Source organism: Trachypithecus francoisi, unplaced genomic scaffold (genome assembly GCF_009764315.1).
Source record: "Trachypithecus francoisi isolate TF-2019V2 unplaced genomic scaffold, Tfra_2.0 Lachesis_group10, whole genome shotgun sequence".
NCBI lineage: Eukaryota > Metazoa > Chordata > Mammalia > Primates > Cercopithecidae > Trachypithecus > Trachypithecus francoisi.
The window spans coordinates 25,301,477-25,328,534 of NW_022681455.1; the positions used below are offsets into that span (position 1 = coordinate 25,301,477).

The 27,058-nt window shown below is 40.8% G+C and overlaps 1 protein-coding gene and 1 long non-coding RNA gene across 7 annotated transcripts in view; both read right to left on the reverse strand.

The window, feature by feature from the left end:
* RIPOR2 (RHO family interacting cell polarization regulator 2) overlaps positions 1–27,058 on the reverse strand; it is a 247,534-nt gene that overhangs the window by 113,700 nt on the left and 106,776 nt on the right. For 3 of the 6 annotated variants that reach the window (XM_033216400.1, XM_033216405.1, XM_033216404.1), the window contains exon 1: positions 20,108–20,298. The exons of the other annotated variants lie outside the window; for them this stretch is intronic. In XM_033216400.1, coding sequence (XP_033072291.1) covers positions 20,108–20,168 — 61 coding nt within the window. In that variant the 5' untranslated portion in view covers positions 20,169–20,298. Of the gene's footprint in view, positions 1–20,107; positions 20,299–27,058 lie in introns of those variants that run through there. 6 annotated transcript variants of the gene reach the window in all.
* On the reverse strand, positions 15,536–18,155 carry LOC117086817. The gene is made up of 2 exons (XR_004438588.1): positions 16,138–18,155; positions 15,536–15,809 (listed from the first exon to the last, which is right to left on the reverse strand). It is a non-coding gene; the product is annotated as an uncharacterized LOC117086817 (long non-coding RNA).

A 27,058-nucleotide genomic window follows, 5' to 3' on the forward strand; every position in this document is an offset into this window, starting at 1 on the left:
GTTATCCTTTGCCCATGTCTGGCACCCATGATAAGGTTCTCAAGGGAGTGGACATCTCAGGCTGTTTCCTTGCTATTGTCACATATATCTGCTTGCACAATGAGAAACTTGTTTAGCCAACACCCTTAGCATTTTAGTATGTCCCAAGAATGAATGTCCTGGAGGTTCAGAAATCAGTCTCCTGTACTTGGGCAAATTATCCTGACCCTAAACCTCCTCTCCACCCCCACCTCTAGCTTCCACACCAAGTGATCTGTAAGGCTGCACGGGTAGACAACAATCAGTGAAATGTTCAAAGTTGATGGGAAATAAAATATTCTCTAAATATAGCAGTCTCCTTCTCTCCAGAAACTTGAGATTGGATTTCTCATACATTATTATTATATTACATATAGAGATCATTTTCTGGAATCATATAATCTAGGCCAGCAGTACTCCCGACCCTTTCCTTGGTTTCAAGACACATTGATACAATACTATAATCTAGAATAGCCTTTTTGAATTTTTGGTCCCAAGACCATTTTATGCTTTTAAAAAATATTGAGGACTTTAGGGACCCCTTGAAAGGGTTCTGGGAAACCTCATGAATCTTTAGATCACATTTTGAGAATCAGTGATCTAGACTGACAAAAATGTTGGCAAAATGTTAACTTTACAAATTGGTATAGTTCTAAACACCATAGGCTGAAGGTAAATGGCATACATTTAATCAATATGTATTATTGCATAAAGATATTAAAATAAGTATAACATGATTCAAAGCAGTTGTAGAAGTGATTGGAGAGTATCAATATCTATGCGTAAGCACAATGCTAAGTACTTGATATGCAGTAGGCTTTTTTTTTTCTTTTTTTCTTGAGACAGAGTCTTGCTTTGTCACCCAGGCTAGAGTGCAATGGTGCGATGTTGCCTCACTGCAACCTCCGCCTCCTGGGTTCAAGCGATTCTCCTGTCTCAGCCTCCCAAGTAGCTGGGATTACAGGTGTGCGCCACCAGGCCTGGCTAATGTTTTGTATTTTTAGTAGAGACGAGGTTCCACCATGTTGGCCAGGCTGGTCTTGAACCCTTGACCTCATGATGCGCCCGCTTTAGCTTCCCAAAGTGCTGGGATTACAGGCACGAGCCACTGCGCCCAGCTGTAGTAGGCTTTTTTAAAGGTTCTAAGTTGACTTTCACTTCACAATATCTTTCCTTTTTCTCTCACGATCAGGGGAAACATTAAAAGAAGAGATGTATCTGCAAAGGTCCTCCAAGGTGATTTATTCATTCCGTGACCAGGCTGGTCTTGAACCCCTGACCTCGTGATGCTCCCGCTTTAGCTTCCCAAAGTGCTGGGATTACAGGCATGAGCCACCGCGCCCAGCTGTAGTAGGCTTTTTTAAAGGTTCTAAGTTGACTTTCACTTCACAATATCTTTCCTTCTTCTCTCACGATCAGAGGAAACATTAAAAGAAGAGATGTATCTGTAAAGGTCCTCCAAGGTGATTTATTCATTCTGTGTCCCTGTGCCTGATGCAGTCCCTGGTTTGCAGGTTACCCCATGTTGCCCCTTTCTGTCCATCTCCATCTTCTCTCTCCTGGAGGGTTCACCTGTACGGACCACATCAGTGGCTGCCCTGTGATATCCAGGTGGGTCTGGCCAACGGGGACCCCCAACAGGAGATGAAAGTGAGGTGAGAATATGCATTCCCTGGCTCCTCCCTATGAGGTCACCATGGACCCCACTATCCCCAGCATCCCCATCCCCCTTGTAACTTGTCTCATTGTAAATAAGTTTCCTTGAATTATTCTAACTTGAGGGAGCCGTCAGCTTCCTGACATTAGCTTGATTGATAGTCATTAATCATTACCTATTACTGAAAATTTTAAAGTATCTGCTTTTATCCAGTCATTCATATTTTTAAAATATTTCTTCTTCAGGTAGCTCCCTTAATTTAATTTTCATTTCTCTTTCCATTGTAGGCTAGTGATGTTACTGTATGTAATCCTGTTTAATTCTTTTCTGTCTCCCTGCCCCCACCTATGCAAAGATCTTCCCAAAGGTTAGTTCATCCCTATTTCATAAAGCTGGGACCATTAACTTCAGGAGGTAATTTTAGAAGGAATTACGGGCCCAGAAGCCCTATTGCTTAAAACTTTGTCACTGACTGTTAATCTTCAAAATCTTCATGGACATTATTTTGGAGCCTAATTTATATCTGGAACTGAGGTCTCAGTAAGGTTAAATGAGCTGTCACTAATACTCAGGCAAAGCTAGGGAAAGCTCTAGAGAGTCTCAAGGCAGCTTAAAATACAAGGAAACGCACTCTGAAGCCATAACTGGGGCTCCTCCTGGCTGTGCTCTATTCCTTTCTTTCATACTCCTGCTCCTAGGCTCTGAATCCAGCTGCATGCTAAAAAGGCCTGTGCCTCCTCTGTAAGCCTGGAAACCATTAGATACCCTAGCTAGCTCCAGGGTCTAATGCCTCTTTCCTTCCTAAGTCACTCTTTCACAGCCTGCACCTCCCCCAACTAACACACATTTTATGCAAAATCAGGATACTGGATACAAGATTCATCCCCATGGGCCCAGCACAGTTTCACTTTACAGAGGTGAAAGTGGAAATCTAACTCCGGCAGCACAGCCTGCTCAACCCACAAAGCCTTCTTTGGTAGCAGGAACCTGGCCCCATTTCCCCTCTTTCCTTCTCTGCTCACATAGAATCCACATCCCTGGCAGCTTTGGAGAGGAGCTGTGACAACAGGATAGAGTGCTGTCATCTTCCATAATTAGCCAGGCAAGCAAGACTGCTGTAATAATACTACGTTGACAGTGCTCTTGCACCTAATAAATTATTCACGCCACCAAAGTGTAATCACTGTCACGTTCAAAATAGGTCATTCATGCTAAGGCTGCTGGAGGTGAAAATTTCACAGCAATGGAAACAAATCCAAGAGCTTTGGTTTAAGCAAATCTCCAAAGAAAGTGGCTTCTCCAAGCAATCCCATATTAAATATCTTTTATTGAGTCCTGGCTATGTTTTCATTAGCAGCAGCAAGAAGAGACTGAAACAGCTGTCTGCTGGCAGGAGTGAGAGCTGGGGGATGGAAGGCTGTATTTCAGCCTCTTCCTTCCCTGACCCTCCCCCAAAGAGCCTCAAGGGGCTGCTTGAGGAAGATAAATGTGAACACCTGCTCTCGTTTGTTCTCTGCACACAAGACGGTGGCTCAGTCACAATGAGGGTAAGCCCTGGACATCTAGAAGAGCAAACGTACACAGGCCTCTCTGAGAAGTGCCTCTCAGCTGTGTGGTTTGCATTCACAGAGGACTTCAAGTTCAACAGCTGTAGGCCGTGTGCCCCTGCATTTCATATCCTAATTCACAGACATTCAGGCCTCTTCACCACTGAGAATACACTCGCCCTCTTGTCGGCAGTAGATACTATTCGACTCAAGTGCCTGGTGGAATACAAATATTGGACTGGCGATTTCAGTGTTTGGAGAGTTACTGGTATTGTTACTATGTTATTTTAATGATTTTTGAGGACTGTCTTGCAGAAGGAAGAACAATTATTTCCCAGAATTAGAATAAAGAGAAGTGATTGAAGATATAACTTGTGGGATTTGAGTTAAAATAAAAGCAAATGTGATGCCTGCTAGCTATTGACTGTTAAACAGTTGTATAAATGATGAAGACATATACATCTCTTTTGGAGGGATAAAGGGAGGGAGCTGAGCACTGGGGCTGATTCTTGCCAGCCTTCTGTTAGGAAGGTAGACCAAACACCTCTTTAGGTCTCTTCCAGCTGAGATTCTATGAATGTATGGCCTTGGAGCAAAAGGGCAAGAAATGCAAGCATGTGAACTTGGTATGCATAGCACCAAATGCAGGAGAGTATGTGAAGATAAAGCATTCCCTGATGCATTCCTACAATTATCGTGTTTATCAGAACACTGCTTCCAAGGATGTTAAGCTCTCAACTTCAAATATTCACCTGCAAGAAGCCTGCTCAGATTATTCCAGCCCTTTCCCTCTGGTCTTTCCCTAAATTGCCCTTTAGTGTTCTGAACAGTTTGCATTATATTATTGAACTCATGGACTTATGGAACAAACCATATAGTTTATATAGTCCAATCCCTATAAGCTAAAGATAAATATATGTATAATTTTCAATTATGTATAGGCTGCTTTATAGGCAACATTTCAACAACTATTTCCTGAGTGTTCACTATTCTAAGTACTTAGAATGGGACTTCATGAAGTCATCCACAATTTATATGTATACTATAAACTTAACTGTCCAAAACTGGACTCTTGATTCTGCATCACAGCAATACCCTTTCTCACCTTAAGTCTACTCCTTCAGCAGCCATCTTCATTTCAGTAAAGAACAATGTTATCCTTCCAGATTCTGAGGCCAAAGCCCTGGAATCATCCTTGACCACTTTTTCCCATGCCCCCAGTATTCAGCCAGTAGCAGGCCAGGTAAGAATCCCATGAGCTCTTCTGGAATAAGCCCATGGTCTCCTAACCTGCCCTTGCCCTTATTCCCCCATCTTTCTTTCCAAGACAACAGTCAGAATGATTCTTTTGTAAGGTAAATCAGATTGCATCACTTTGCTCAACACTGGCCAATGGCTTCCCATCTTCTCTAAAATCCTTACAGTAGCCTATAAGGCTTTACAGGAGCTGAACTCTCCAAAACCTCTTAGATCTCTCTTCTTTTTTTTTTTTTTTTTTTTTTTTGAGGAGACAGAGTCTCTGTCACCAAGGCTTGAGTGCAGTGGCATGATCTCAGACCACTGCAGCCTCTGCCTCTTGGGCACAAGCAATTATCCTGTCTCAGCCTCCCAAGTAGTTGGGACTATAGGCACGTGCCACCACACCCAGCTAATTTTTTTTTTTTTTTTTATAGTAGATACGTGGTTTCACCATGTTGGCCAGACTGGTCTCAAATACTTGATCTCAAGTGATCCTCCAACTTTGGCCTTCCAAAGTGCTGGGATTACAGGCATAAACCACCATGCCCAGCCTTAGATCTCATCTTCTACCATTCTCTGCCTTGCTCACATTGGTTTCCTTACTATTCCTGGAACACTCTCCCCAGACCTCCGTATGTTCAGACCTTGACTTCAGACCTCTGGGAATTTGTCAGTAAAGTCTTTCCTGACCACCATGTCCTATTCTGCCCACCCTGCACTTAATTTTTTTCCATAACACTTATCGCCCCCCTCCCCCGATGTACTGTATTTTTATAGGCTTGCCTATTGTCTGTCTCTCTTCTCTGCAATATAACTTCACAAGGCTGGGACTTTGTTACATTCACTGCTGTATCCCGAGAGCCAGAATAGAACTGAACCAAGCATATGGAAGACTTTCAATTGATATTCTTTCTTTTTTTGTTAAATTTGAGACAGAGTCTCACTCTGTTGCCCAGGCTGGAGTGCAATGGCATGATCTCGGCTCACTGCAACCTTCGCCTCCCGGGTTCAAGCAATTCTCCTGCCTCAGCCTCCCAAGTAGCTAGGATTACAGATGTGTGCCACCATGCCCAGCTAAGTTTTGTATTTTTTAGTAGAGAAGGAGTTTCACCATGTTGGCCAGACTGGTCTCGAACTCCTGACCTCAAGTGACCCGTCCTCCTCGGCCTCCCAAAGTGCTGGGATTATAGGCATGAGTCACCACGCCTGGCCGATATTCTTTAAATGAGTAATTAAAAAAAAAAAAAACATTATTTATATCCCTAAAGATCTCGTAAACCCCCAAGGGAGACACATCTTCTAATTATGTTATTCATCTCTAGAGGAGCCTCAGTAAGTACTAATCTCAAAGTATTTTTGCAGAGTTCCTGAAACTGATGCCCAGCTAGGAAGAAATTAGTAGCAAGAATCCCATACGTAACTCTCACATATGCTGTTATAAAGGAACCAGTCTTTCTAAGATTGTATCAGATATGCTTAGCCTTGGTCAGCGTCAGCTCCCTAGAACCACTTCTATCTTTTGTGGAAATTCAGTTCCCTACTGTTAAATTTACGTGGCTCAAGAAAAAGCTCCTGCTCTACAGACCCTCAGGAATGGCCTGGTAGCTTCCAGTTTTTTATGTACCCATTCTGAAGTCTTTAAAAAACCAAAAATATGGTAAGGGCCCAGGCGTGGTGGCTCATGCCTGTAATCCCAGCACCTTGGGAGGCCGAGGCAGGTGGATCATTTGAGGTTAGGAGTTCGAGACCAGCCCGGCCAATGTGGTGAAACCTTGTCTCTACCGAAAATACCAAAATTAGCCTGCTGTGTTGGCATGTGCCTGTAGCTCCAGTTACTCAAGGAGGCTGAGGCACAAGAATTGCTTGAACCAGGGAGGCAGAGGTTGCAGTGAGCCAATATGGTGCCATTGCACTCCAGCCTGTGCAACAGAACAAGACAGTCTCAAAAAAAAAAAAAAAAAAAAAGGTAAAATACACATAACATAAAATTTACCATCTCAACTGTTTTTAAGTGTATGGTTCAGTAGTGTAAAGTATATTCACACTGCTCTGCAGCAAACTCCAGAACTCTCTCATTTTGCAAACCTAAAAGTCTATGCCCATTAAAGCAATTCCCTACTTTCTCCTCCCTCCAGCCTCTGGCAACCACTGTCTATTTATTTTTTCTATAAATTTGATTACTCTTGGTACTTCACAGAAGTGGATTCATACAGTATTTGTCTTTTATGACTGACTTATTTCACTTAGTATAATGTCCTCAAGGTCCATGTATATGGTAGCAGGTGTCAGCATTTCATTCTTCTTGCAGGCTGAATAATATTCCATTGTGTGTATATATATATATACCTGATCTCAATATATACTGTATACTGTACTACATTATTGTATACATATGTACACAGTACATATGTACATATGTATACAGTAGTACAGTACTGTATACTGTACTACTATATATTGTATATATACTACTATACAGTATAGATACAATATATACTGTATATATATACTGTACTACATTTTGCATGGGTGAATACTTGAGTTGCTTCCACCTTTTGGCTATTGCAAACAATGCTGCTATGTATATGATATACAAATATCTTTTCAAGACTCTGCTTTTAATTCTTTTGGGTATATACTCAGAAGTGGAATTTTTGGATCACATGGCAATTCTATTTTTAATTTTTTTTAGGAACTGTCATACTGTTTTTTATAGAGGCTGTACCATTTTATATCCCTACCAACAGTGGCCAAGAGTTTCCTAACTCTTTTTAATAGCAAGATTTTTCTCCCCCACAGCAAGTTAGAACTGCTCAGAGGCTGGGCACGGTGGCTCACTCCTGTAATTCCAGCATTTTGGGAAGCTGAGGTGGGTAGACCACTTGAGGCCAGGAGTTTGAGACCAGTCTGGCTAACATGGTGAAATCCCCTCTCTACTAAAAATACAAAACATTAGCCGGGCATGATGACATGTATCTGTAGTCCCAGCTGCTTGGGAAACTGAGGCATGAGAATCACTTGAACCTGGGAGGCAGAGGTTGCAGTGAGCCGAGATCGCACTATTGCACTCCAGCCTAGGCGAAAAAGAAAAAAAAAAAAAAACTGCTCAGAAATGCCTCACAGAGCTCAGCATTCCTGCCTCTTGTAATGCGTAGCAACCAGGAGCCGTGTGGCCCCTCCAAATGTGCATGGGTGTGTGTGGCAGTGCTTTTAAGTGCTCTCCTGTTGTGTCTGTTTTGAAAAGGCTTCCTTGTTCTTGAATTAACATGCAGGCTGAGCAGACACATGCTGGTCTGCTTTACAGACATGGGGCAGTGGGCAAGAGCCAGCACTGTTTTGGGATGATCAAAGCTCTGCTAATCCCATGTAATCTCCTAACGTAAGGTAATGCATTTCCAATTTGTGGTTTCTTTGGGAGATGCTCCCTGAGGCCTGGCACCATCACTCCTTGGTAAACTGGGACTTGCGTGTGTGCAAAAGCCAAAAAGACAACTTTGCGTCGTGCTTGCCTATCATTCATTATCATTCATTATGGTTAGGTCTAAGGGCTTCAGATCTTGGAGATGTGTGTACTCAAAGCATCACATGGGGGAAAGAAGTCCCTTGAAATGTTGCAGTGGTGTAAATAGAAAAGACTCCTTGGACACTTGCTGTGTGCTATCTTCTTTCACCTGATTTACTGTTGGGCTGACAGAAAAGATCCTTAGTCTTATGGTGTTTCTCCTTTTATAGGATGTTGCCTTCTGTTCCCTCCCCAAACCCAAGGCATTCTGTTTTAGCCACCAATTTTTCATCATCCTTCCAATTGGTATTACAGAGCAATGTAATATAATGACAGATATTCTTTTTAAAAGAGTTTTAAAATAACCATAAGAAGTGATAAGTCCCTTCCTACATGGGGATTTAATAATAAGACCCTCCCAGCAGACATGAGAAGGAAGGAAGAGATGATGCAAAAGGGGAAGAGGAAGAGATGATTACAAAACTCTCAATGACCTTAAGATTTGGAAGTTGATGACATAGACTAGGAGTTGGCAGCCTTTTTCTGTAAAAAGCTAGATAAATATTTTATGCTTTGTGGGCCAAGTGATAAAAATGAGGAAATTATATAAAGACATACAACAAGAAAGAAAATAAAATTTCACATATCATTATTGACAAAATTCAAAATATAATTGAGTACTTTAAAAAATGGTCTAGTAAGGACAAGAATGGAATTCTTTTCCTTTGGGATAATGTTTTACTTAATTGAGATTCTAGGTTAGTGATCCCTATCACCAAATTAATTGCAAATGTTATCTGTAAAAAATCATTCTTATCTTGCAGGCGATACAAAAACAGGCAATTGGCTGGATCTGGCCTGAGGCCATGGCTTATCCGTCTCTGCCTAGACCAAGAGCAGTGCAGAAAGCCACTGACTCACTGTGTGCAGTTCTCAGTGTTACCTGGTGGGTCGTAAGGCATAAACACCTACTTTTCCAGGTGTATCATCAATATTAGGAAGACCCACGGGGCTATCTCTGTCTTCTGCATTGTAGTCCTTGTTGTAAAGGACAAGCTGTGTTGTCTTTTTGCATAGGGCAGATGATGCTTCTGATCCGCCATCAGTTGCCTTTCCAGAAGAGTAGAGAATTTAGGTTCAGGCCGGGCATGGTGGCTCATGCCTGTAATCCCAGCACTTTGGGAGGCCAAGGCAGGCGGATCAGGAGGTCAAGAGATCGAGACCATCCTGGCCAACATGGTGAAACCCTGTCTATATTAAAAATGCAAAAATTAGCTGGGCGTGGTGGCAGATGCCTGTAATCCCAGCTACTCAGGAGGCTGAGACAGGAGAATCACTTGAACCCGGGAGGCGGAGGTTGCAGTGAGCCAAGACTGCGCCATTGCACTCCTGCCTGGTGACAGAGTGAGACTCGGTCTCAAAAAAAAAAAAAAAAAAATTTAGATTCATCCATTCTTGGTCTACTCTGCTGCAGCTGGTACCATTTCCAACCTAACCAACTAAGTATGTGCCCTGCTCATAACTTTTATGAGTGGTACTCAATAAGTATTTGTCAATGAGCTCACAGAGGGTTGACTCTATTCACTCTTTCTCTGTCCAATGTAGTGTTATTATGAAGCAACTGAGCTAATGTTTGTCCTGTACATTTGTATAAAATTAATGTTTATACACAAATACACATAAACAGATTATCATTTTTTTCAGGGAGTTTTACCACTGAAAATATTTTTAAAACAATGGAATCTAAAACAAAAACAAAACACCACTAGAGAGAACATTGTAGAGGCTTCATTTAAAATCTTAATTGCTGTCCTAAAATATTGTAACATGTACAACATTAAAGTTTTCAGTGGGTGTTATCTTTAAATTAGAAATGTTTTAACAGATACAGAAAGTTCAGCTTTTCTCAGATTACATTTTTCAAAGAACTCTGTAAAGTGGTGATGGGGGAGGCAGTGCCTCTGATGTGTTTACCACAAGTAAATATTTACTCAAGAAATAGGTCCTGCACACTGCTAAAGATATGGTTAAAGATATGATTTTCACCTCTGAGGCAAGGGGCCCCTCTACACAATAAAACTGCCATAGTACGTGTTTCTCCCTTGGATACCCAGAGAATTTTCAGGCAGAGACCAGATTGATTAATGCAATAGCACACGGGTAAGCAATCACGTATGTATTCTGTGCCAAGCAATGGGGTTTTTCTGAGCCCTGCCTTGGTCACATGGTGGAGATCAGATAGCAACCAGGTTTGCTAATTCGTGAGCCAGAGGTACCTCTATATTCTCAGGAAAGCATTTGAGGTGAGCAGTCGCAATAGCTCTGCTCTAATCAACTTGTGTCTTTTATTAAGCCAGCTCTTCCTAACAAAGGCCAAGAATAGAAGAGGGAGGAATTGTATAGACTTGGGAGGCTGAGACAGCTGAGAAAATCACAGTTAAATAATAACTGATACTTATGTAGTAAGCCCTTATGGTTTTCTTTTTCTTTTTTTTTTTTTTTTGAGACGGAGTCTCACTCTGTCACCCGGGCTGGAGTGCAGTGGCCGGATCTCAGCTCACTGCAAGCTCCGCCTCCCGGGTTCACGCCATTCTCCTGCCTCAGCCTCCCGAGTAGCTGGGACTACAGGCGCCCGCCACCTCGCCCGGCTAGTTTTTTTTTGTATTTTTTAGTAGAGACGGGGTTTCACCGTGTTAGCCAGGATGGTCTCGATCTCCTGACCTCGTGATCCACCCGTCTCGGCCTCCCAAAGTGCTGGGATTACAGGCTTGAGCCACTGCGCCCGGCCTGCCCTTATGGTTTTCAAGTATATCATACATTATCTCCCTTTAAACTCAGCAGTTTTTTGAGAGGTTAATCATCACCATCATCACCATCATCACTAACATCATCATCAGCATCACCACAATCATCATCTCCACCACCATCATCATCATTGCCACCACCCACCATCATCATGATTATCATCATCATCAACTCACCACCACTACCATCACCACCACCACAACTACAACCACCACCACCATTATCATCACCACCACCATCATCATGATTATCATAATCATCATCACCTCACCACCATCACTACCACCACCACCACCACGACTACAATCATCACCACCATCACCACCACCACTATCATCATTATTACCACCACCCATCATCATCATGATTATCATCACCACCACCACCATCAACATTAGCATCACAATCATCATCACCATAACCACAACTACAACCATCACCACCATTATCATCACCACCACCATCATCAACATTACCACCACCACCATCATCATGATTATCATAATCATCATCACCTCACCACCATCACTACCACCACCACCACCACAACTACAATCATCACCACCATCACCACCACCACTATCATCATTATTACCACCACCCATCATCATCATGATTATCATCACCACCACCATCAACATTAGCATCACAATCATCATCACCATAACCACAACTACAACCATCACCACCATCACCATCATAACCAATACCACTACCACCACCATCATCATGATTATTATCATTATCATCACCTTACCACCACCACCATTATTATTATCTCTATAACCACTACCACCACCATCATCACTACCATTGGTCCAACCACTACCGCCACCACCACCATCATCAATATCATCATAATCATCATCACCATTACCACCACTACAACCACCACTACCATCACCTTTATTATCATCATTTTCTTTTATTTTTTATTTTGAGACGGAGTTTTGCTCTGTCACCAGGCTGGAGTGCAGTGGTGCGATTTCAGCTCACTGCAACCTCCACCTAGCAACCTCCACCTCCCAGGTTCAAGTGATTCTCCTGCCACAGCCTCTGGAGTAGCTGGGACTACAGGTGCACACCACCGTGCCCAGCTAATTTTTGTATTTTTAGTAGACACGAGGTTTCACCATGTTAGCTGGCCGGGATGGTCTCAATCTCTTGACCTCGTGATCCACCTGCCTCAGCCTCCCAAAGTGCTGGGATTACAGGCATGAGCCACCACGCCTGGCCTATTATCATCATTTTCACTGGAAAAAGGAAATTGAATCTTCTGAGGAGTTAGGTAATTTGCCTAAAGCCAAACAAATAGTAAGTTGAACTAGGTTTTATGAGTTCAAATATTTTGCTCATTCCACAGCATATATGCTACTTTCCCTCAGTTTGGAAGTCTGGAAGCTAAAAATCAAAGATTCGAAAACAACAATGACTTCAGAATTTCTGTATGCAAAGTACCCAATACAGCAATATGGTTAGAAAAGGGGTCTGGGCCTTCTCTAGAAGCTGTTTGCAGAGCAACACGTGATTTTTTACTCAGATTGTAGAATGCAGACCACTCAAAATTGCAATGTTTTATTTAAAAAGCTTTCTACTATGCTTTCTTAAGATTTAAAATGTTAATTGCTTTTTCAGTTTTTAGAGATGCTTGTGGAGATTAACAGGGGTGTGAGTCACGCCCTACCTCAAAGACATTCTTGGTAACCCTCAGCGTATGAACCACAAGTTGAAGAAGAGTTTGTTTTTCCTAATATTTTAGTCATGTCATTTATCTGAAGGCAGTTAAGAGAGTTAAGAGTGCCTTCCACAAATCATATCTGCTTATTTGAGTCTTTGGTATATTTTTCTTTAAATACCATTCTACTAGTGTATTTTGCTGTTATCAATAGAAAGAAAATTCCCACCATAGAAAATGTTTTCATATTTATTCTCTGTCAGAGATTTCTGAAGTTCACATAAAAAAGTTGTACTCAAAGGCTCAGCCAGCTGACTCATCTTGTGATCTGAAAGGCAAGTTATCCTTTTGTTACTTACACTGAATGAACTGTTTAGAATGAAGTCAAGAGGGAGAAGGGACCAGCTGCTCTTATGCTGCTGCTGTGTGAGTGGTATAGTATAAATATTCAAACCTTTAACTCCCAATAATTCAAAGGCAAAGAAAGAAAAGTCTGCAGTGAAAAGTGGCACCATAACCTCATCACTTTCTGGAAGGCAGCAAGTTCTTTCTTCTCTTTATTTTATTTAGAAATAATTGCTGTCTAGAGTTAAACTTGTAATATAGCTGCAGACGAATAACCCCAGGATCTCTTCTCTGTTTAGGAGGTTCTCTATTAATGAAAATCTTTACAAAGCTAGATCTGAGTGTTTTCTCTCTTCCTCAATTTGGAAAAGAGCCACCTTACCCACCCCAGAAAGTTCACATTTCTCACATTTATATTTTAAGTTCCAGGAGTTTTACTTTGTATCCAACACTGTGTCCTTAAGTATCTCCTGCCTGAAGCATTTCTTAAGCAAACTGAGACATGAAAAAATTGAAGATATAGAAAGCCAACATGTGAAAGAATGATGATATAAATTATTATTAATTTGCCTTCTGGAGAAACACTGCCCATTATATCTGGCTTTTGATTGCTATCACAGCATAGGTCAAAATCTTTCTCTTAAAAATATCTGAAAAGGATAAAGTAAATTGTTCTGTTTTTTTTTGGAAGGAAGGAATATTCTAAATGATAAGATATGCTATGACTACACAGCACAAAGGAAAGTGGATTTTTAGCTTACATGACCTGATTTGTTTATCAACAAGAATCAAACAGTTCAGGCTCTTGACACTTCCCTCTTCAATCTAGGGTGTGCAGATGCTATGGAATCATCACTCTCAGAGTCAGCCAAGCACATCCACATTTCAGGGTCCCAGAAACTAGCACCTGACATAGCCTGGATCATACTGAATGATGAGGAATTATAAGAGTGTTTACTGTCTCATCAGCACCTGCATTTCTAGTTTCATTTTCTTCTTTCCATTTTCACTTGTAGGACCATTTACTAGGTCCTTTCCTTCCTCTCCAACTTTTCTCTGTCCTTCTGGTACTTGAAAGAGTCACTTTAATTTGTCTCAACTAATACCTTTTCTCCTTTAAAATATCTTCCAAAATCAACTGCATTTTAAACATTTTAGTTAAACATCACAGCTTTTGGCAAGTAATTAGTAGACACAATTTTGCCATCCAAAAATAAACGAGAAGTTGAATAAACTGACATTTGCTTAGCACAATAAAATGTACAAGGCAGGCCAAGCACGGTGGCTCACGCTTGTAATCCTAGCACTTTGAGAGGCCTAGGCGGGAGGATCACTTAAGGCAAGGAGTTTGAGACCAACCTGGGCAACATAGTCACAGCCTGGCTTTACAAAAAAATAAAAAAATTAGCTGGATATGGTGGTGCACACCTGTAGTCCCAGCTACTTGGAGGCTGAGGCAGGAGGATCAATTGAGCCCAGGAAGTTGAGGCTGCAGTGAGCTACAATCACACCACTGCACTTCAGGTTGGGTGACAGAGCGAGACCCTGTCTCTTGAAAAAATACAGAAGGCACAGTTAACTAGATAAATCACATCTTTTTAATAAATATGTTGGCTTGTGTAACTGAAGTGGCTTCTATCAAAAAGAGAGGTGGGAGGGCAACTCTCCGAATTTATTTTAATATTTTGGTCACAACAGCTACACATTTATTTTTCTTTTTTTAAAACTGTCATAGCTACAATGAGTATGCATGCACTTTTAGTTTTCAACTCAAGCCCTGTGGAAGACATACTCTAGTATATCTTACACTCACCATTCCTAAAAAGTTAAGACTTGGCTGGTTTCTCATGGACATATTAAAATAAACATCTAAAATGTTTTACTTGTAATATTGGGCCCCTTTTGGCATTGGCCTGATCTAAACAGGTTACTCTGAGGTCACTGGGGGCCATAAATCAGGGGGGTGGACTGGTGGCTAAGACAGCCTGCATAGCTTTAGTGCAATGTGCTATTTTAGTTTATGCCCCTGCAATGACACCATCTCTTTGGCACCAGCCAAAGAAAGCTTCCTAGACATCTATGGGAAGAGAATGTTTTGCAGTAATCCAAGACAGAGGTCACACAAGCATGAATTACTGTGGGGAGGTCTTTGTCTGCTCCAGACCCTGGAACAAATAAAGTAGGGAAAGTGACTTCCAACTAAAGCATTTATCCAGGAATTCGGGGGTGGAAATTGATCCAAGCAATCTTGGCAAAATCGTGTAAGCAAAGAGTGACCAATTCTTTTCAACCCAGGAAACTAGGGCATTCCAATGCCATTATTGGGTCCACTCGAGAAACCCAGATATTTTTTGAGAAAGATTCAGCATAAATAGCAATGCTTGTATTTATTTACATGTTATAAAATGTGGCATAATCACACAAAAATCTCCAATCCTCTCTAGCCAAGACTTACATACTTTTACATTTGATTTCTCTTTTTCCACGGAGGGTATGACTTAACCCATCTGAACTTTCAGCATTTATTAGTTTTGTACATAATATTTATTTAATTGCTTTTTTCCCCTTTCTTCTTTCTATTAATTTTGGAAGGGGAAATTACAATTCAGGAAACAATATCAAAATATTCCAGATTATACCAGATTGCATAATTATTTACCTATTAAAAGAAAAATACTACCTTGGTTTTATAAACAGCCTACATGGAAAGACAAAAAAAAAAAAAATAGGTATTTATCCTAAGTACGTTTTTTTTTTTTTTTGGTAAGTGTTTTGTAGTCTTCTTGCTCCCTCTGACCTGAAGTTCCCTTTGAAAGGGAAAAAGTGCTAACTTACTTGGCTTGGAGAAAGGAGGGAGGCTTGGTTCATAAGTGAGTGGCAATTTTTTCCCAACCAGCTGTTAGTCTCTTTAAGGCAACAGGCAGCTAATGGTTGAGTGGACTTCCTTTTGCCAGTTCATCTCCATCTGGGAGAGTTCCCCTCCTTTGTGGAGGTTGAAACGACTTTCTCAGACACAGTTATCTAGGACGGGAGAAGTATTCTCATGCTCAGCTGCACTGTATCAGCTCTGGGGGACATTTGAAAATCTGACAAATGATTTGTAATTTCTTGTCATCTTCAAGCATAATCCTAAAAGGCATGCAAATATCCAGGAAATACAAGAACCTGAGAAATACTTTGCACACTTACTGTGAAGTTGGGGTGTTTTATTATTCTAATCTTTGCACTTGACAACAGATTACTGAGCAGTGCTGAAAATGGAGGCAGGGACGGGTCGCGTTTCTAAGGAAAGAAGCAATTGGAGCTTTAACTTGTGCTAAGGAGTAATTTTGGCTTTTAAAATACTCACTGACTACCACCTGGTGAGTCGTTTGCTCCCACACATGAATTCTGTTCTGTTCTTGAAAGCAGGATAGGAACCTACACTGTGCATGGCCCTTCTTTCTTCCTTTTTTCAATTGTCATCATCATTGTCATCGTCATCATCAGCAGCAGCAGCATTCTTATAGTCATTACCATTATTACCCATTCAGTTATTTCCACTAACACTGACCACACTGGCTGTCAAGATCACACAGTGACAAAACAGATGAAAGTCGTTTAATTTGATAAGTTTGAAACAACAATGGGAAAAGAGTCTGTAATGCTTACTGGTTTTTCAATTCCTTGATAATCGAATGAATAATTTCTCCAGGAAAGATTAAGCCTACTTGATAGTAACCATTTTCTAAATGACATGACGATGTTGTTAGGAAAGCAAACTTAAGGCTGTGTGAGTGTGTGTGTGTGTGTGTGTGTGTGTGTGAGAGAGAGAGAGAGAGAGAGAAGAAACACAGACAGGGAGAGAAAGAGAGAGAACAGACATTGGGATTTGTCGTGTGTAGGTGAATGCCTTTTCTTTCTCTCTGTCTCTCTCTCTTTCTCTCTCACTATATGCAACCCTGTTTTAGAACAAGAGCAGTTACACACCAATGCTCCGAAGTTCTGTGAACCTTAACATTTCCTTTAACCACAAAAAACAATTGCTGAAACAAACAGGATCTCAGAAAGGCTGTTTAAAAAATACATTGTGAGCATGACTCATTGACTCATTTTTCTTCCCAGATCTTTACAGTGTCCATATATCTAAATGAATTCATATATACTTTTAAGCAAATGAACTGAAATTCTAAATCTGTGTAACCTCTGGGGGAAAGGGATTTTAAAAATGTGTCACTTGCAAGGAAATGTGGTTGCCCTAATAACAAGCTTCTGGGCATTTTCCTTTTTTTTATGTTACAGAAAACTCATTGTACCAAAAGCTTTCTGCTTAGGCATGTTAAGTGAGCTGAAAGCATGCGTGAATCCTAGAACACGCATGAACTTTTATAAGTAGATACATCATTTTGAAGTAAAGACTGAGTAGTATAATGCTTAGAGAATGTGTAATCAGTCCCCTTGTTTCAGATGAAGAATGAGGCTCAAAGAGGGTAAATGACTTGCCCAAGATCCTCCAGCTATACCACAGCAGGGGCAAGGCTACAACTCAGACTCCTAACAACTTGTTCAGTGCTGTATCTGCCATATTAGACCTCTGAAAAGTTATTTATAAACTGAAGTTCTGTAAATAAGTCCTATTTTGAATCTGAGGTTAACCAGACACGTGAAAAATGGTCACTATTCTATAAACCCATTTTTGTAAATAGACAATAGGGATTAATATGTATTGAGCACTGACCACTGTTCTAAAAGCTTTCCCTATCATAGCACTTAAGCCACATACAGCCATATGAGGTTTGAACTCCATTTTATAAGTGAGTAAACTGAGGCACAGAGAGATTACGTAACCTGCTTAAGGTCACAAGTGAATTGGTTGGCAAAGCCCAGACTGTGCAATTCCAGAGCTGAAGCTTTTGACTGTTACCCCACACAGAGCTTGCTTAAAATGAGGCACCAGCTGGACATGCTTTCACATAAATTGCCAAACATGAGCCACGGCTCTGAAAACTGAATAAAAATACAGTGGATGTTGGCCTTGCAATGATTTTCTCTTTAATCTTTAGGGATTAAGTTAAATGAGATACTCAATTTGGAAAAGATAAAGCATACCACATTGAAGTGCAACGCAAATATTATGAATCTACTATGAAGACAATCTGTACAGCCGATAGGTATTACTGTCCCACTTCACCGTTGAGGAGATCAAAGTTAGCTTGTATGGGTACCACGAGGCAGAACCAGAATTTGAGTCTGAATCTCGTTTGACTCCCAACTCATCAACCTGCACTACCTCCCTCACTTCCCACCTCAGAGCTACCTGGTTACCTAGCTACCTGGAACCTGGGGACCCCAGCCATTCCACAACAACATGGTTATTGAGGTTACAATAATCACCTTGGAAATGATGAATGCTCAGGAGAGAGAACACACAGGTTCATCCAGCCCTGCTTGGTCTTAACGCTTCCCTTCAGAATAGGGCCACTCGTAATCCAGAGTGCAGGGCATCAGCCTATAGAGGGCGCTCTTAAGCATCATAGCCAGACGTAAAAGAGCAAAATTCCTGTAGGCAAAGAAATGTTTGCTGGGCGTTTTGGAATGCCACTCCTGGAGGGAGGTGTGGGTGAATGATTGCCAATTTTTCCGTTCTACGCTTATCTTCATAGTTGTGACCATTTTTCAGATCCTAAAAGGAGTTAGTATCTTAGTACAAATTTTCTCTTTAAGGTGTTTGCTTAAAGAGGAAACATCTTTAAGAAATGAAAGCTGAAGAACGGGGCCTAAGATCAAACTTCAAGGTATTGGTGGCTCTAAATGCCTGCCATCAAAGTAACACAACAGAATGATACAGAATGATAATTTGGTAAACAGCAGCGAAGCTCAGTAGATATTCTTCAAACTGATTTAAGTTGTGATAAAAACCCAACTTATGATTTTAAATATTTCTGTAGCTAGAACAACATAGCAGAAAGACAACATCAAAATATTAACAATGATTACATTCTACATGACTAGATTACAAGGGATTCTTTGTGACACTGTAATTTTTCTTCAACGAACTTGTATTGCTTGGGTAATTACACATACACAAAAACCTTACTATTGCTCCTTTTAAAAAAATTACTGAATAGAGTTTTCAAAAAAATTACTAGACATAGTTTCTTGAGGAAAGTAACCAAATTCATGAGATTCTTGAGTCCAAATTTCCTTTATTTTGGCGGCTCCAAATTCTAGAAAAGCTTTTGCCTATGGCCCAATCTCATAGGCAGCACTTGAACAAAACATCCGTCCATAATTAGATCATCCCTTTAAAATCGCAACCTTTAAGTTAAATTCTAGTGGACAGGTCAAGTCACGGAAGAGCAGTGAGATGAGAACAGAAAACTGAGCAGTGCCAATGGGGGTTGGAAGCTACCAGGGCTCCAGTATCCCAACTTGGGAAAAAAGAAAATGGGAAAAGAGAATGGAGGGTTGGAGTGCCAAGTATGTGTGAGAAAGAGTAAGAGAGAAGGACCCAGGTTGGGCATGGTAGCTCACGCCTGTAATCCCAGCACTTTGGGGTACCAAGGAGGGTGGATCACCTGAAGTCAGGAGTTCAAGATCAGCCTGGCCAACGTGGCAAAATTCTGTCTCTACTAAAAATACAAAAATTAGCTGGGCACGGTGGCAGATGCCTATAGTCCCAGCTACTTGGGAATGACTTGAACCCGGGAGACTGAGGTTGCGGTGAGCTGAGATTGCACCACTGCACTCCAGCCTGGGCAACAGAGCAAGACTCTGTCTCAAAAAACGAAAAAAAGAGAGAAAGACCGAGAGAGAGAGAGAGAGAGAGAGAAAGAGAAAGAAAGAAAGAAAGAAAGAAAGAAAGAAAAAGAAAGAAAGAAAGAAAGAAAGAAAGAAAGAAAAAGAAAGAAGTGCAAATCAAAGCAACATGGTACCATGGAAAACCACTCCTGGTCCATTTGTTCAACTTCTACCTTAGCAGCCCTGCTATGCTTAAACCACTGTGACAGGCTTTCCTTAAGGTGTTAGACAAGAGATAGAACAGAAGAGAGACAAGGCAAAAAATTTAGTAATATTTTCCAGCCTAAACTAAACCTTTATTTTAGTAATGTCTTTACAAAATGTATTTGCAGGAATGACTCAACCCCTTGTCCCACTCCTTGCCTTGTGTATTCCTTCAGTGCCTAAGCTGATATCTGCAGCTACTATCTCACTCAGAATGCTTCGTTTTTATCATTTCAAAATACTCAAGTCCTTGCTCAAGTTGGGCAAAAGTGTCCAGTGGTGTCAAAACAAAGCAAAGTAGGCTAGAGAGGCTCCTGCCAGAAAGATGCGTTTACCTTCACCAAAAACATCATCCTCTTCATCGACCAGGAGCTCCTCAGCATCAAAAAACTGCATCTTGGAGAGGACAGGCACGAGAGGCAGCAGGCAGCAGCCCCCGGCAGTCTCAGCAGCCACACTGCCGACCGAGGTGATTTCCTTTCCTCGGGTTGCCCAAGCCCTCTGGAGGGCAGCTTCCGCATCTGCCCTGAAGAAAGCAGTTTCATTCATATGAATAGGCTTCTTGAGCCTTTTGAAGAGTGAATCCCAGGTGGGGTAATTCTCACCACCGAGGAGAAAGAATTTTTTGAAAGGGGGCTGCAGATCCGGTTGGATGTGAATACAGTTATCACTCAAAGTCTGAAAGCAGTGAATTCTATTTCAAAGCAACAACTTTTATATTTCCTTAAAGAGGAAGGTGGGCGCTTAATTTTCTTGCTTATGAATTTGAACACAATGGGTTGTGTTGAAAGAGGGAGTTCACATTTCTCATATCTTGGTTTTGCTTCAATGACAATTTATCTGAAAGTAAAGCAAGCCACTATGTTAAACCAAAACAGGCATTTAGAGGACAGAGCTTTTATTTTGTTCAGTAATAGTTGCATTTTTCTTTCTTTTTTTTTTTTTTTTTTCCCCAAACCTCTTGCATTTACGGATTGGAAACTTTACAGCATTTAAACCAAATTGAACCATATCTAGGCTTTCTGTGGCTCAATTAAATCTATAGTCAATGAATAGCTAACTGGTTTTGGTCAAACATCTTACATTTCACGATATTTACTCAGTTTCATACTTCAGATTGTATCACTAAAGGAGAAAGAAGAAAATGTAACTCAAAAAGCAGTCCTCCCAAAGGGATGAGTAACCACTGAGCTTCTATGTGAGCATCATTGGCTGGCATCACCATATCAAGCTACCCAACATGTGCTAAATTCTGTATGGCTGCACAAACAAACACACATCTCTCTGAGTAATACTGAGACTTCATTTTGGGGTTTCCCAGACCACTCCATTGTGTTGTAAGATCTCTTAGGTGGCCAGAAGCTTAGAAGATGCAAATGGAGATGACAGTGAGGAGCTGTTGACCCAAGGTGTTTATTTTTGGCACTTTATTTACTGCATGGTTTTGAAGACACTCCCAGTGTTACCTTACAGAAACTGTCCCCTCCTCCTGTAACTGCAACCTTGAAATTGCACCATTTTCTCCTAGAAGAGACTATGGACAACAAGGTTGGAGAAATCCAGCAGTGAGAAGGGATCACCCCAGAGGAATTCAGGAATCAGACACCGAGGGTTAACTGAGCAGCAACAGTCAGTTCATCCCTGCATTGGTGGCTGCAGCAGTTCCCAAAGACAATGTACAGCTTGGGTCCTGCTGGGATCACCAACTGTTGTCAATCAGGGCTGGAACCATTCTTAGAGGAGAGCTTGGAAATGTCTGGGGTGTTTTGGGTGGCACAATGACTGGGGGTTATTACTGGTATTTAATGTCTTAGCACTCAGGGGCCCAGGGATATCAACCTTATTGTAATGCATGGAACAGTGGCCCTACAGGAAGAACTGTCCCCCTCCAAATACCAATAATGCCCACCTTGAGACACACTGAGAGGCAGAGAGCTGGAGTTATCCTTTTCTCTAGCTCTCCTTTGCATCTCCCCTTTCTGACCCTTCTACCACCCCCTACCATGGTCCCCACTTGAATGATGTTTCTGGCCAAGGGTTGCACTTAGTTACATACATTAAATTAATTAAAATGGGCCAAGGTGTAGGAAATTTGGATGTGGACTAGAGCTCTCTTTTGTGTGCCTGGGATAAGAGGATGGGTGTCCATTTTGATAATCACTACATTTCTCAACTACTGTCCCATGTCCTTTAATCTCCACAACTTCATGAGGTTGATGCTATTATCCCATTTTACAGATGAAGCAACGGAGGCTCTGAGAGCTTGAAAAACTTTCCTAAGATCAGGCCGCCAGTGAGTGGCAGATTTGACTAACTCCAGAGCTCACTCTGTTACCTCTTGTCTGGACAACTTTATGGGAGTGACTGCACACAGTCCGGGTCACTGCAGCATCCCCGTGGCTCTTGGGGACCGGCACTGCCTCCCTCACCTCCCACCTCAGAACTACCTGGTTACCATGTGAACCTGGGGGCTCCCAGCCATTCCACTTCAAAAAGTTAGCATAACCTCTCTAGGCCTATTTTATTATTTTAACTGGGTGGAATTGTGTCACCCCATTGAATTCATATGTTGAAGTCCTAACCCTCAGTACCTCAGAATGTGACCTTATTTAGAAATAGGGCCATTGAAGATATAATTAGTTAAGATAAACTCATATCATGTTGGAGGAGGATAGGTCCTTAATCCAATATGACTTATTTCCTCTTAAAAAGGAGAGAGGTAGACAAAGACATACACACAGGGAGGATAGCATGTGAAGATGAAGGCAGAGATCCATAAGCCAAGGAACACCAAAGATTGCCAGTGAACCACCAAGAGCTAGGGGAGAGGTCTACAAGAGATTCTCCCTCACCTCCCTCAGAAGAACCCATCCTGCCAATGCCTTGACCTTGGACTTCTAGCCTCCACAACTGTGATGCAGTAAGTTTCTGTTGCTTAAGCCACCCAGTTTGTGGTACTTCGTTACAACAGTCCTAGAAAACTAATATACTTTCTCATTTGGTTTGTTTTGAGGATTAAGTAGGATAAATTATGTTAAAGGAGCTGACACAGCACATGGTACCCAGTTACAATTATACACCTAAATCTCTCACAGGGAAGCTTAGGATATTTACCTAATTGAAGCCTCAATGGGGATAGAGAATGAGAAGTCACCATGCTCCATATAAAACCTCAATAACCCTTAGGAAGTTCCCCTCAGTCTCCTCTTCTCCAATTTAGATATCTCAGAAACGCAGCTAACCATCTCAAAGAACAAATCACAAATGCCACCATGAACTTCTTGAAAGCACAGAGAATAGAAAATACGGTTCTTGCTCTCCAAAGTTTACAATTATCTTAGGGAGATATGACATACATGCATGATGTGTTAACTATAGAGAAAAACTAATAAATTACAGATGTATGCATCAATATGGATGAGTTTCAAAAACATAATATTGACTTTGAAAAGTCTCAGAAAATTATTAGTATGATTATATGGATATGAGTGTACAAAATGAGCAAATAAAAAAATGTAAGTAATTGCTAACACTTACAGAGTGCCAGCAACAGTTCTAAGAGCCTTGATTCACTTAATTCCTATATCAACCCTAAGATACATACATATTTATTATCTCCATTTTAGTTTTAAGGCCCAAGAGGTGAAGTGATCCTCCTGAGGTCATGCATTTGGTAAGTGGTAGAGGTACTGATATTTGATCCCAAAGTCCAAACTCTTAAACACCAGGCTATACTATCTCTTATCTATGTAAAGTCTAAAAGAATGCTGAGTTTATATATAATTTGAACAAAGGGCAATAAACTGTGAAGAAGTGACTAGACAAAGGAGGCAGAGTAGGGGAATGGGCTCCTAAGAGTGGTAAATTGTGGGAAGGTAACTAGGAATGTATGATAGCTAAGGATTGTTATGCAGACTCATCTCTCATATCAAGAAGAGGACCATGAGACTTAGTCACCCAAGATGGGGAATGAAACACCTTTACAAGCGGAAATTTATAGCACTTAAAGCAGAAAGGAGAAGGGCAGAAGATTCTTTCTCAAAAATAGGTCAAAATAGTACTTATGCTGAAGTAGCATATTTTGGGGGACACATTCTGATCCCCTTCAAATCTATATTAGAAAAGAAAGACTAAGGATAGGGAAATTCAGTGCTTAGTTAAGGGAGATGTAGGTCACAGAGACTAGTTTTCACTAAGAAATGAGGAGTAAGTCTGGAATGACAATGAAACAATCTTACTTTTCAGTGATTGAGGCTAACAGCTCCAATAATTGGATGTGGGGAAGAGAACAAAAGTATAGATGAACCAGTATAAGGCAACCACTTTGATCAAATGCTGATTTGTGACAACCTGTGCTAAATTTAACAAAAGAATTTCATCAAGATCATAAACACAGGAACATAGCAAAGCTTTTATACTCCAAACAGTTGGTGCCCACTTTATGCCCTACTAGGTCTGTGAATTACAATGATATGAAAGGTCTGGTCCTTGCTTTGTGGAACTTTACTCACTCATTCATGTGTTCATTCTTTTGGAGAATAATAATGAATACCTACTATATTTCAGGTACAGTGTAAAATATTTAAGTAAATATATAAGTGACAAGGCACGTGTTGTGTTGAACACATGAAAATCAATATAGTATTATTGAGTTATGAGAATTGAGGCCATAATAATCAATGATTTATTTATTAATTTAAAATATTTCTGCATAGTTTGCTGTTTAAAAAAAAAAACCATCTGTGAAGCATGTACAGGAGGAAGACATGCTAGTGGAAAAATTTCATCATCCAACGTGGGCTTTTATTCCAACAGAAGAGCCTCACAATCTTCTCTCTGTGCTTCTGGAGAATTTCCCACTTCCTTCAGACAGTGTTTTAAAATACTTAATTTTCAGATATACAAACTTCTGAACAGGGAGAAAAATCTGAAGCAATTAGGAGCAAAATGTTCGAAACAGAAAGGAGAACAAAGTAGGAGAGAGGAATTGAAACTGTGAGGAGTGGTAGGAATCAGGAAAGAAAAAGGTGAAAAAAATCACAGAGTCAGAAATAATCTTATCTTTGGGTAATTTTGCCAGTAAAGATGCACCTAAAAATTTGTCTAACTGTAAGATGCCACGTCTAAAGAGTTGGGACAAAAGGAACATTTTATATATATATATATATATTTTTTGTTTGAAACAGAGTCTGGCTCTGTTGCTCAGGCTGGTGTGCAGTGGCTTGACCTTGGCTCACTGCAACCTCTGCCTCCTGGGTTCAAGTGGTTCTCCTGCCTCAGTCTCCCGAGTAGAGTAGCTGGGACTACAGGTATGTGCCACCATGCCCAGCTAATTGTTTTTGTACTTTTAGTAGAGACGGGGTTTCACTATGTTGGTCAGGCAGGTTTTGAACTTCTGACCTCAAGTGATCTGCCTGCCTTGGCCTCCCAAAGTGCTGGGATTACAGGCGTGAGCCACTGCACCTGGCCGGAATATGCTTTTTAATAGTATTCCTGTTTTCATGTTGCAAAGAGGAGGTACCAATCTCATGGGTACAATCTCATGAGGGTTGTCTCAGGGGGAAAACCCTCCCAGAGCCTTTGGAAGTATTCCTGCCTGCCTCCCCCAGTTTCAGGCGCATCATTAGGCTGCAGGAGCCACACTTAGAGTCACTTACTGAAGGTGCTGGGGAAGCCTGACCAAAGGCCAGGACAGTTTCCTTCAATGGCACTAAATATAATGAGGGTAATTGCCCACTGAAGGAATCCATTCCTTCCACTTATGAAAGAAGGATAAGAACCCAGTAAACAAGAGTTCTATGGCAAGACTCACATTAGGTATGGTTGGTAAGGTCATAACTGTGGGTTAAGGGTAGGATTGCTGGGAGTGGTTAGCTTGCAACTAGAAACAGAAAAAAAAAAACATATAAAGACACTGGTTCTGGGATTTGACAGGGCTGAGTTACAATCTTGGCTTTGTTACTATCTAGCTCTTTGACTAGAGTTAATAATTTCACTTTGAATCGGTAAAATGGAATAATAATAATCAATTACTGAGTTAAGTGATAGTTCAGCCCTTTCTCACTAAGTTGCCCCAAATTAAAATACAATCTATATTAACACATTGTGCTATCACTGCAAACACAACTTCAAGACCCAGTCCCTAGTTCCTGACCTTACCCTCTGTCTCAACCAGAATGTAATCACAAAGCCTCTCCAATAAAGATATCCTGTAACTGCTACTGATAATAAAATTTACCTCTCAGGGTTTGGCAACATTAATTGAGATGGGAATCCTTTCCTGTGGCCCTACCATTGACTTTAAAAGCATTTTCAGGGATCACTGTACAGTCTGCCCCTCCTCCCCTTTTTTTAACCTCAAGACAAATTTCTTGGTGTGGGAGCTACAGAAAGTGACAGAAGGAGTGGAGAAAAGATACACAGGAAAGTAAACTTTAAGAAGGTAGAAACAGTCTTCCATGTCTGTGAGAGATGTGGGGAGAGTTTAAGGAGAATTACAATTCTCCCTCCCAGAATGTGACCCCAGACCCAAGACAACCAAAGAAGGCCAGATGAGAAGGTATAACTTTCTCAACTTTTAAAGAAAGGCATGCATTTCGTGTACCTTAAATCTTATGATGAAAGATTGCTTGATAGCACATAAGTCACTGGGTGGCAAAATAAGAGACAATATAAAATATTGTTACTGAAAAAATGAATTTTATTTAATCACTAGTAATTCACAAACTTTCTAGTTATTTGTTTTCAAGGAACTGAAACCACTCTTACCGAGTTGATACTATGAGATCAATAAACATATTTTTAAATAATTTATTACATGATATTTGACACATGATTGACAAAAAATTAAAAGAGTTACAGTGGATATTTGAGAAAATGGTGACATAAAGATCTTTAAAAAGACTTTCCTCCATAAAAGCAATAAGAAACTGGGAAAATGGTCAGTATCGACTTTTTCAGAAGGTTGGAAATTAACCAAATGCTTATAGCAATCCAGGGAGCATTTATTTAAGAAAAATGGCTGAATTTCAATAGAACAATGAGTTTTATGGCATTTTAATTTACCTACTTCCACACACTTCACCTTATCTCTGTGGTAGCCTTGAAAATCAGCAGCCTGCAATCACAGTGAAAATCAGCAGCCTGGCAGCTATTGGAATGGTTGCAGAATGGAGATAAAGCTTCTTCAAAGTCCCATTCCCCCAAAATTGTCACTATTTGACCTGTCTGGTGGTTCTCTGGATGACCTCACTCACAAGGCTGTTTTTATTTAACCTGATTTAGAG